This window comes from Schistocerca serialis, chromosome 3, assembly GCF_023864345.2.
Source record: "Schistocerca serialis cubense isolate TAMUIC-IGC-003099 chromosome 3, iqSchSeri2.2, whole genome shotgun sequence".
NCBI classification, from domain to species: Eukaryota; Metazoa; Arthropoda; class Insecta; order Orthoptera; family Acrididae; genus Schistocerca; species Schistocerca serialis.
The window spans coordinates 149499437-149511949 of NC_064640.1; the positions used below are offsets into that span (position 1 = coordinate 149499437).

General features: G+C 39.4%; 1 protein-coding gene across 2 annotated transcripts in view; it reads left to right on the forward strand.

Moving 5' to 3' along the window:
• Positions 1-12035, forward strand: part of LOC126469860 (organic cation transporter protein-like) — a 241660-nt gene extending 229625 nt beyond the window's left edge. For both annotated transcript variants that reach the window (XM_050097170.1, XM_050097169.1), the window contains exons 10-11: positions 2816-2997; positions 11296-12035. In XM_050097170.1, the coding sequence (XP_049953127.1) occupies positions 2816-2997; positions 11296-11457 (344 nt within the window). In that variant the 3' untranslated portion in view covers positions 11458-12035. The remainder of the gene's footprint in view (positions 1-2815; positions 2998-11295) is intronic.
• The last annotated feature ends 478 nt before the right edge of the window (positions 12036-12513 follow it).

Sequence of the window (12513 nt, forward strand, 5' to 3'; positions counted from 1 at the left end):
CCACTGTACCCCCCCCCCCCCCCACCCCATTTTTCTTCATTCACTTGACTATGTTTGGCATACAACACATGAGAGATGCACTTTGCCCCCTGCATTGTCTAAGCCTCTTCAATAATGCCTATCTAAAAGTCTCCCTCAAACCTTGTTAACTGTCATCCTATTACCCAGTAGAGGGTATAGGTATGCTGTGGTGGAAGATGATGTATTGTGTTGAGTCAGAAGCCACACAGAAGCTGTATAACCCTTACAACTCAGGCTCACAACAGGTGGTGCTAGAATGGGGGTTTTGATCCACAGACCATGGTAGTGAAACATTGTAATGAGGCTCTGGCTGGCTATGCTTAGTGTGGCCTGGGTGTGGCATGACCTCACATAGTCAATAGTCCCAGCAGTGCCTGAGCAACATCAGGGCTAATGTGGCAGACTGACATGGCCTGCTGAGTGCTATTTGCTTAGTGCTGCCTGGGCATGGCAAGTGACAGGCACAGATGTCCAGACAGTGAACCTCAAACTGGCAGCTGGCTGGTGGCAACTGGTGCTGGCAAGTGGCGCATTGGCTCAGTGGCTAGGAGGGCTTCAGCTCAATCCTCAACCCAGCAGGTAGCAACTGCATCCCTTGGGAGGCAGTCCTGTCAGGGTAATGGCAGAGCAGTGGTGACATCACAGTTGAGGCCAACACTATGATGGTCAATTACCCAGTGACTTGCTGCTGTGATGCATGACCAGTCTGCCTGGAAAGTCACTGCTTATCCATGTCAAAATGGGTTTTTTGTGGTGCTGCAACTACAGAAGTCACATATTCTGCACACCAAAGTGTTCCTGTTTATGGTAACCACTTGGGCACTGACCAGCAGGCAGACAGCAATGCCAATGAGCATGGTGCCATAAGTGACCTGTTTTATGGCACTGAACCCATCTGCCTTCACTCATGTTGTTAAAACATGTAACCACTTTACTTTTGGAGGCCAGAATGACAATCAAATCAGGGGGACCACTATGAGATCAAAGTGGTCCTGTTTTATGTGTCAACCTTTCGATGGGTGACAAGGAAGAGGACTCCCACAAGACTGAGAATCTGGGCCTCCTGGCTTAGTACAGATTTATTGATGATATCTTTGTGACCTGGACTCATGTTGAAGATGAATTCCTGCCCTTCCTGCAACAGCTTAATGTCGTTTTGCAATTAATATTCAACTGATACTTCTTCAGATCCAAAGCTATCTACCTTGACACTGAACTCCTTCTTACTGAAGTTCACATCCAAACCCCAGTCAATATAAAACAAACCCAAAATCAACTTCAATAGCTGCCACCCATTTCAAATCAAATGTTCCTTTATCTACAATCTAAGCATCTGTTGCAAATGTGTCTGTTCTGCCACTGAATTCCTCAACACCTACACCAACAACCTCTCCCAGACTTTCGTTTCCCACAAATACCCTACAGTCTCAAAGGCAGTCTCCGTCTCTCACCTTTCAACAAAATACAGTTACTGCTTCATAAAATCCACAAAATGAACCCCCCTCCCTGTGTCACTCAATACTATTCAGGACCTGAATGCCTTAATATATTAATCTGCAAAGGATACGACTTCCTCAGTTAAAGCCCTAGGACAAGATCCTCTATACCTGATATCCTTCCCACCACCAGTCACTGATGCCTACCATCATCCTCCAAACCTCCTAAGAGCCTTGTGAAACAATATGGCATTCCCTACCCCAGAGGTTTCATTTCTGCAGTTAATCCCACTTAACTGCACACTCCTATGTAGTTACCTATTACCGCTTATTCCAGCCCCACCACTGGTAAGTTCTACAAAATTAAAGAAGTTAAATTCTACAGTATCAGAGAGAGAGCAACATGTGATACCATGCCTGTTGTTTACCAACTAATGTGTTCACTGCACTGCTTGTAATATAGGAATGACCACCACTAAGTGGGCTGAAAGCCTGAATGGACATGGAAGAGCTGTCTGCATTTGGAACACCTAGTGCCTAGTTGCTAAGCATGGCATAAACCATGACTCAGATCAAAATGCTTGCTATTCTGCACAGGCTATTTGGATCCTCTCAACCCATACTAGTTTCCCTAAACTATGGAGATGGGAACTTGTTCTCCAGCATATCCTGGCACCCTCCTGGATTTTAACCCTGTTAATACACCTTCTTTTTTTTTCTCAATTTGATAGTTCTTCTATGTTTATTTGCTAAGTAACTTACTTGGCTTAGAGTTCAATGCAACATCAGTGACAAGATTTGGGTTGGAGTCAACCTATAATTTGCTGGGTAAATTAATTCAAAGCTCAGAAGAGACAAGGTGTTGCCACCTGCAACATGAGCTACTTTGCAGGTCGACAACAGCTTTACCTTTTTCCTTTAATGAGACAGAGTAATAACTCAAACAGGGAAGTATGGGGACTAAAATTTTCTTTGTCCATCTCAAAGACATCATCTCAGCATTCACTTCAAACAGCACGAGTATAGGGAAAGCACAAAATTAAGTTGTTAAAGCAAGTAATTCCTTCTCACAGAAGCGGCAAGTAAAAGGAGTAAAGGGGGTAGTTTGTTGAGATGACAAAGAGACAGTTGTTTGACAGCTCTGCCTAAAGAGATCCTGAAGATACTGTAACAAAAATTTTTAAAAAATCAACAAAGAAAATAAATAGAAATTCATAGATTACTCTAAGTAGTCTTACAGCTTGCTCTAGAAAGTTTGTATCTGGATACATTATTATGGAATTTCAATAAATTTATTCATTTAGATTAGTATGGGTATCTTCTCAAACAACTATCTAAATTAATTTTTACTTTTACAGATATGCAGACTGTCCGTATATTGTTGTACCTTGTTGGCAAGTTTGGCATAACCATCTCATACAGCGCAATCCACGTGTATGCAACTGAACTCTTTCCAACTCAAATACGTCATCTCATGATAGGAACATGCACCATGGTCGGAGGAGCAGGAGAGATGGCAGCACCCCAAGCTCCACTCTTGGTAATTATTGATGCCTTAAAATATGATAAAAATAAAGAGAAGATTAAGAATAATCTAGCTCATAATCTTACACAAAAAACTGGTAAGGATGTGGAAAGTAAGTAATATGGTGAGCATGTTCTTCTATGAAATGCATGTTTCAACACCAAACACTTCGAGAGCAAAAATCTTTTTAAGCACATTCCAAAGTAATATGAAGTAATTTTTTTGACATAGTTAATGACTTCTCGATCTCCACCAAGAAAGCCCTCTTCTGATGACTCTGTCTATAAAAGTAGCCAAAATAAATTACACATTCTTGCTAATGTTATCAGTGTATATTAGGAGCAACACCACGCTGCTTCAGCTCTGTGCCAGAGTTCATCAGTCATAAGGGGTGATGAGTGAAATACTGCTGCACTGCTTCCACAGGTCATCAACCTTTTTTACCATCTTGGATGACATCTCACACTTTCAACATTTTCTATTAATTAAACAATTTCAGTCAACAAAAATCTTCAGAAATGACTGTTTAAAAAGTTTTAACAAACAGGCTGCATCCATTTTTGTGCTAAACTTCTGATGATCATAACTTAAGAGCTGTTGTCACAGATGATAGTTGTCACAGATGATAGTTGTCACAGATGATTGTTGAAAGATAAGGCCATGTTGACCTCAAAGACAGGGTACAGCCACTGGCCATAAGGAGTTAGAAATGTAACAGCTGCTGTCAAAATTATCAGCTGTATTAACCATATGTGATAATGTCATGTGCCCAATGACATTCCATTCCATCACACCAGTTGCTGGGCTCATATGACAATGTCAAACACTATCTATTAACAGCCAATCACCTAGGAGGCTTCAGATGTGGATGCATACATTGCAGAACTGGGACTTGTCTGAAAGGATGACTGTGTTGTCACTGGGTACACAACTGTCAGCAAGCCTCCCTCTGTTGCTGCAACAACAGAAGTCACAACAATGGTCACCGTGCTGACAGTCCATGGTGCTCCAGTCATTATTGTGCACTGTCCATGTGTATATATGTTGTGCTGCAAATAAGCCCATTTCCTGACTCAGTGTACACAATGTGGCTGTATGATCTTGCTTAACTGTGCAAAAAATATGTCTGTCCTCTCAGGCACTAATTGTATGGCGTTGTTGATATCTTGCACATCGTGGAGTATAGCCCTCCTTAACCCATAGACTTCATATTCACTTGGCAGTCTTGGGATTCTGACCAATGCAAGCAGCAATATCCTGAAAAAATAAACTACAGCCTCAAAAGACAATTACCCTGCTGCTGTTGAATTCCTACATGTTCATAGAAGCTTCACCGTCTTACATGAGGCATAAGATGATCTTCTCATAAGCAACCAACATTCAAGTATGATTTCTGAAGGAGAAACCCACTGCATAATCTTTTTTTACATACAGAAAGTAGACGACATTGCTCCTACCCACAGTTACTCAATACATGGTAGGTATTGTGCAAATGTGCTGTGAGTGGTGACATCACCACTGATTCTCTTGTCTCACAGCACCACTTACAAATTTATAGGCATGATGTGTACACTGGTTTAATTTGTGCACAATTGTGAATAAAATCATGATTTTTCATATTATAGTGTATTATCATTGTTATTATTATTGTTATTATTTATTAGTTAAATATACAGTTAAGTTTGCCTTTATTTATAAGTTTTTTATGTATAAAACTTTTTAAGAAATATGTAAAATATTATTTATTTTCTAAAATTTATCTAGATTACTTTTTGTATGATTAGTGAAATACTGCTGCACTGCTTCCACAGGTCATCAACCTCTTTTACCATCTTGGATGACATCTCACACTTTCAACATTTTCTATTAATTAAACAATTTCAGTCAAAAAAAATCTTTAGAAATGGCTGTTTAAAAAGTTTTAACAAACAGGCTGCATCCATTTTTGTGCTAAACTTCTGATGATCATAACTTAAGTGCTGTTGTCACAGATGATAGTTTCCACTACCTGATCAAAACATAAGTCATTGTCAATTTTCATTTCATCAAAGTTCTATTAACTTTCATTTTGTCAAAACTAAGAATTACATCTTTTTTGAATCTAGTTAGTAACTTCAGTTGGAATTCCATGATATTGGGGCTTAAATAAATAGAACCTTGTAGAACACTATACTGTCTAAGTCTTGTTCTAACAGTGACACTCTAGGAAGAGGATATTTCAATGCATGCCTGACTACACCTAACACTTTGTAAGATATACACTGTAAAGTTGCGGCCTTACCAGTACCTTTAGATGATCAATTAGTATACCTTCCTTTCATAGCCACTTTTTGGCAGTCAGAAAAAGAATCCTCAGCCAATTTTTGAAAATATTTAATTTTGAGTAAATTGTCATTACAGCAAAAGAGGTGATCCTGTAAATTTGTATTCCATGTCTAAGTTCTCTTATTTCTTTCCCCATAATTTGCAATTGCTGATACAAATGTGCATTGTCACATTTGCAGCATTGTTTGTTTACATGTTTAATGTTTTCTGTTCTAATACTTTCTTCATTAAATGGTTATATATTTACTCGCCAAATCTGTTCTTCTTCTTTATGACAGATGGCTTTGTTTTCTCTCTCTCTCTCTCTCTCTCTCTCTCTCTCTCTCTAGTTACACTAAAATGTAAAATGCTAATAATCTGCACAGCCAAGCAGAAGTACAACACAAATACAATCACACTACAGTCACATGGCAATACTATTATATCTCACTCACATCCATACTCATACCAGTTTACTCCCTTCAGTTCTTCATTCTTTTTGGTAAGGCTGTCTTCTGTAGCCAGTGTAGTTGAGTGTATATTGTTTTTAAAATATCATTTAGTCAACTTTTGCACCTCCAGGCTCGTTTCAGTAGTTTCATGTAGACCCAGCTGTACTGAAACAACCAAAATATAAAAAATTGCAGGAGAATATTAAATATACAAAAACATAGTAAATACTCTTTAATGAAGCTACAGATATGTGTTAATGTATTTACATATTGTGTGTATACACAAAATCTTAGGAAAAGTAATGATTTTAAATTCTATAAAATTGTATCTGCATGATTACAGCTTTGAGGTTAGTAATGCCATTGTAATTCTGGCAAACAATATGGAAGATCAATTGAGTGAGATGATTAGTGAGGTTATAAGATGAAAATCAATGAAAGTGAAACATGGCTAATGGAGAACAGTCAAATTAAATCAGGTAGTGCTAAGGAAAAACGATTAGGAAAAATTAGTATATATTGAGTCATCAAGAAACAGACAATTTGGTAATGGAGGGAAATGTGGGGTAGAGTGGAGAGGGATTGCTTGACTACTCTAGTCCACAGAAGAATTTTTGTTATTGTAATATGCAAAAGGTAATGGATGGGAATTAATAATTCACATCTGCATTTTTTAAGAAACTTGTAAATGTTCAGCATGTAGCCACATTTACAAATCAATCTGCAATGTGAATGTAAACTTATTCTTTTCACAGCATTACTGTATATTGTACAAATTATTGATGGAACATGAAACTAACTATCATGTTCAAGTGGATATAGGTAGCAACAGTTACACACAGTGGAAAGTTGAAGATCCTTCCATAACATAGACTAGCACAGAGAGCTGCATCAAACCAATCTTCAAACTGAAGATCATAGCTACTACAATAACAACATTGTCCACTAACACTGAATAATTAAACAAAATTGAATAAATAAACAAATATACCATGAAAGCAATGTAATTATTATATAACCATTTTTTCTCAAAAACTTTTTATTAGTTCACAAACAAGTATTGTTTAACACCCCAGTACTGGATGCATTTTCCAAAATCCCGCATGAGATCCATCAATAAAAATGTTCACATAAATGAGAATGGCTATTAAATGCAGAGTTAAAAATGTAAAAAATGAATATACTTCATAGATATACACTCTACCATGCCAGCATTGAAGGCCATATCAGTGAGACTTTTGAAATGGTCTAAAAGCTCACAAACATGGTATCCAGCTTCCTAGTATGTTTTATAACTTTCTGCTAATAAATAACTGACATTAGATAGTAAATTCTATATTCAGGATAAATAATTGAACATTAACGAGGGCAGTTCAATAAGTAATGCAACACATTTTTTTTCTCGGCCAATTTTGGTTGAAAAAACAGGAAATTTCTTGTGGAATATTTTCAAACATTCCCGCTTTGTCTCGTATAGTTTCATTGACTTCCGACAGGTGGCAGCGCTGTACGGAGCTGTTAAAATGGCGTCTGTAACGGATGTGCATTGCAAACAACGGGCAGTGATCGAGTTTCTTTTGGCGGAAAACCAGGGCATCTCAGATATTCATAGGCGCTTGCAGAATGTCTACGGTGATCTGGCAGTGGACAAAAGCACGGTGAGTCGTTGGGCAAAGCGTGTGTCATCATCGCCGCAAGGTCAAGCGAGACTGTCTGATCTCCCGCGTGCGGGCCGGCCGTGCACAGCTGTGACTCCTGCAATGGCGGAGCGTGCGAACACACTCGTTCGAGATGATCGACGGATCACCATCAAACAACTCAGTGCTCAACTTGACATCTCTGTTGGTAGCGCTGTCACAATTGTTCACCAGTTGGGATATTCAAAGGTTTGTTCCCACTGGGTCCCTTGTTGTCTAACCGAACACCATAAAGAGCAAAGGAGAACCATCTGTGCGGAATTGCTTGCTCGTCATGTGGCTGAGGGTGACAATTTCTTGTCAAAGATTGTTACAGGCGATGAAACATGGGTTCATCACTTCGAACCTGAAACAAAACGGCAATCAATGGAGTGGCGCCACACCCACTCCCCTACCAAGAAAAAGTTTAAAGCCATACCCTCAGCCGGTAAAGTCATGGTTACAGTCTTCTGGGACGCTGAAGGGGTTATTCTGTTCGATGTCCTTCCCCATGGTCAAACAATCAACTCTGAAGTGTATTGTGCTACTCTTCAGAAATTGAAGAAACGACTTCAGCGTGTTCGTAGGCACAAAAATCTGAACGAACTTCTCCTTCTTCATGACAACGCAAGACCTCACACAAGTCTTCGCACCTGAGAGGAGCTCACAAAACTTCAGTGGACTGTTCTTCCTCATGCACCCTACAGCCCCGATCTCGCACCATCGGATTTCCATATGTTTGGCCCAATGAAGGACGCAATCCGTGGGAGGCACTACGCGGATGATGAAGAAGTTATTGATGCAGTACGACGTTGGTTCCGACATCGACCAGTGGAATGGTACCGTGCAGGCATACAGGCCCTCATTTCAAGGTGGCATAAGGCCGTAGCATTGAATGGAGATTACGTTGAAAAATAGTGTTGTGTAGCTAAAAGATTGGGGAATAACCTGGTGTATTTCAATGCTGAATAAAACAACCCCTGTTTCAGAAAAAAAAATGTGTTGCATTACTTATTGAACTGCCCTCGTAATTTTGGCTGCAACATAACAGAAGGAAGTTTAATTGAGTCTGTTATTTGTGCAGCACGAACTTCAGTATACTGATTACCACTACAGAGAAACCTATAAATATCATTGTCATTTATATCTCTGTATCACCCAAAGGTGGAATAAGTCAACTGATGCAAATACCTGGCTGTGTCAATTTGTATGGATATAAAATGGGTTGATCATACACTGAGCAGCCAGATCATTGTGATCACCAGCCTACTATCAGTATAAACCCATCCAGGCAATAGCAGTGTCACCTAGCGAGGGATGACCACTAGTCAGACACATTTACAGTGCATGTAGTATCAGTGAGTGTGCTGTCCATGTATAGGATGTGGAAGGCTCACAGTTTTTCTGAGTTTGACTGAGGGCAGATTGCGATAGCCAAGAGGCTCAGCATGAGTTTTTCAGAAAGTGCGCAACTCATCAGGTGTTTGAGGAGTGCTGTGGTGATTCTGTTCAACACGTGTCAAAACTAAGGTGAAATCATGTCCAGACACTGGGGGTGGGGTTTGGACAGCCACCCCTCATTCCCCTCATTACAGATGTTTGATGTTGTAGGCTGGGCAGACTGGTAAAACAGGGCAGCTACTGAACTGTGGTGGAACTAACATCCGACTTTAATGCTGGGCAGAGTACAAGTGTGTCTGAACAGAGTGCACTGAACACTCCTAACCATGGGCCTCCACAGCCAATGACCCATTCACATTGTCAATGTTAACAAACACAATATCGACAACTACAATTGAAATGGGCACATGACCATTGGCGCTGGATATTGGTGCAGCAGCAGAGCATTGCAGGGTCTGATGAATCCCAATACCTTCTTCATCATGCTGATCTTCTGGGGAACAGCTTCTTGACACCGGGACAGAGACAAGCAGGCAGTGGCTCCATTACATCTGGGAAGCATTCATGTGGGCAACCACGAGTTCAGTGGAGTTTGTGCATGGCACCATGATAGCCAAGGATTATTGTACACTGGCTGCAGACCACATACACACCTTCATGATGATCACGTTTCCCAATGGCATTGGCAATTTTTGTAGTATCCTGCCCACTCGTCTAATATAGGGTGCCTAGGAAGCTGTTTTCTCAGATCACTAGACAACAATTCAAGCAAATCATGTTAATGGAGTTTATTACAGTAAGTTAAATTGACAATACTTAACTTTGCATATCCACAAAGGTGTGTCGCAAGCAAATGGTGACAGGCAGATAATCTATGTCCTTTGGTGTATACAATTTCAGTGCAAGCAAAACAAAACAGTTCATAAGTCACTGCTGTAGTGTCTGTATGATGGCTCTTCTTCCACTGCGCTCACGGCTAGGCAGTGCAGCACTTGCGTTCTCTTCATAGATGCCATTCCTGTCTTGGTGTCATCCTAGTCAGCATACTATTGGCTGACATCTTCTCACAGCCTTCTCTGCTCTTCTGTTTCTCATCATCGTGCCAGCACTTGTTGTTATGCTGGAACATTTTTCATCAAATTAATGCTCCTTGTCAGAAGGCCAGGAGTATCATGGAGTGGTTCTGGAAACACAGTGGTTAGTGCCAAGTGATGTGCTGGTGCCCCAAATTGCCAGATCTGAAGCCGATTGAACACATCTGGGGTGTGATTGAATGTGGTATGAGAGCTCATTGTCTCCCTCCTCAGAATTTATGGGAATTTGGTGACTTGTGTGAGAAGATGTGGTGCCAACTCCCTCCAGCACTCTACCAAGACCTCATTGCTTCCATGCCACTATGTGTTGCCACTGTTTTCGAGGTCAAAGTGGACATACCGACTGTAGGGTAGATGGTCATAATATTTTGGCTGATCAGTATATAGGCTCAGTCATATGTAAAGGAGGTGGTAGACTTTGGTTCATTGGTAGGATACTGGGAAAATGTAACCAGTCAACAAAGGAGAAATGTAACCTGTTTGCAAAGGAGGTTGCTTACAGAGCACTTGTGTGGCCCATCCTAGAATATTGCTTAAGTCTGTACTGCTCATACTAAATAGGACTATTGGAGTATATGGGACATATACAAAGATACAAAGAAGGGTACCACATATGCTTAGGGTTTGTCTGTCCCCTGGGTAAGCATCACTAAGATACTGAAAAACATGAACTGGCACATACTGGAAGATAGACATCAACTATTTCATGAAAGTCTGCTTAAAAATTTTCAATAACAACCATTAAATGAGAAATCTCATATAGAGACTGTGAAGATGAGAACAAATTACAGCAGGCACAGAGGGATTTAAGCAAGCATTCTTCATACAATCCACACACACATGATATGCGGAGGAAAGGCCTAACAAGTAGTACAGTAGAAAATACCCTCAGCCACACATCTCAGGTACACATCCATAGTTCAGTGGTCAGTGTGTTTGACCGCTATGTAGAAGACCCAGGTTTGATTTCTGTTTCTGCAACAGATTTTTTTTTTTTTTTTTTTTTCCTCAGTGGCATGGCTGGACCAATTGAGGAGTTACTTAAATGAAATGCAATGGCTCCTAGGTCAAGAAAGTCAACAACAGCTTCAAGAACAGTGTAATAACCCCATGTTCTCCCAACCATTTGCTGTGATGCCATTGGCAGAGGATCAAACAGTAGTCAGTTGGTCCCAATTGTCTCAACAGGGCGAGAACATGGAGCTTTGCATTTGCTTTGCATGCACTTTAGTATTTTTCAGAGTATAGATATAGATATAGACTATCTAATGTGAGTGACAGCTTCTTCTTTTGCCATATCTGATATACAGTGACAACATTTTCTGTTTAATTTCAGTGATAAACCTAACGAGTTAGCATAACCAAGAGTTCCACTTTACATTCTAGGTGGCATATGCAGAATGGCTACCAGTGGCTGTTTTTGGAGCAATGGCACTAGCATCAGGCCTTCTAGCACTTATTTTTCCGGAAACAAAAAATACACGTCTACCAGATACTATTCATGAAGCTGAAGATATTGGACGTTCCGAACCAAACACAGTGGTTTAGTGCATTTGATTACTTTGCTACATGTGCACTCACTTCATAATAAAGAAATTAACATTTTGTGATAAATGATGTAAGCCATAGATCATGTGCCATGTTAAAATATATTTCAAAGTTCACATACATATGGTATCATCTGCTGTGATCCAACTATTTATATAATGCATAGTATTAGTGTAAGAGAGAAATATCAGGATTAAATGAATACATGCAGCATTTTAGTATTTTCAGCCTTTTCTCATTATTTATTGTGGCTGCAAAGAAAATGTAATGCTGCATAGAGAGATTGTGAGTTACTACAGTTGAGTTTGAATGATACAAGAAAAACTTGTCTCCTGTTAGTGCCAAGTGTGAATCTATAAGTGTACAGTGTTACATTTCTTCATCAGTTATCAAGAATTTATTGGAGTTACTACTTCATGCTACAGATCATCTGAACAAACAAGTGTGAAAGTTCAACTGTTAACTCTAACAACTATACCAAAACTAGTTTGTTACAGTACATGTGTTTTAAAATATGTAATTTTTATACAAAACAGTGTATCTGTTTGAATTAGCAAATAAAATGCATCATAAGCCTACTCTCAGTTAGTTAGTTAATTTGTAAGTTAATTAAAGCACATTTTTGAAAGATGAAAAACGTAATAGTAGTATATTAAAAGACTATTCAGCCACTTTACTACAAAAGAAAAATACTTTGCATACTCAAATGTGATTTCTAGAAGATTGTGTGATCTACCTTTAAGTATTGTCAATTTTTGCTACTTTTTTCATTCCAAATGAAGTAAGAAAGCCCTCATGAATCATGATAATTGCTGTACTGACCTTATCTTAATTACAGAATTTGCCTACACTGCATTTCCAGTTCACTTAGTTCATACTACCAGTTGGATTAGTCATCTATCTGACTCTGTCATGTGCAAATTTACCTAAATATGACACTTGGTAGATGCAATATGAGGGGTTTTGTGTAAATTTATGTCTAGACTAGAATTTTAATGAATCCATTAATGATTACAGTATAACGGAAGGTAGAACAAACAATGCTTAGGTGCAATA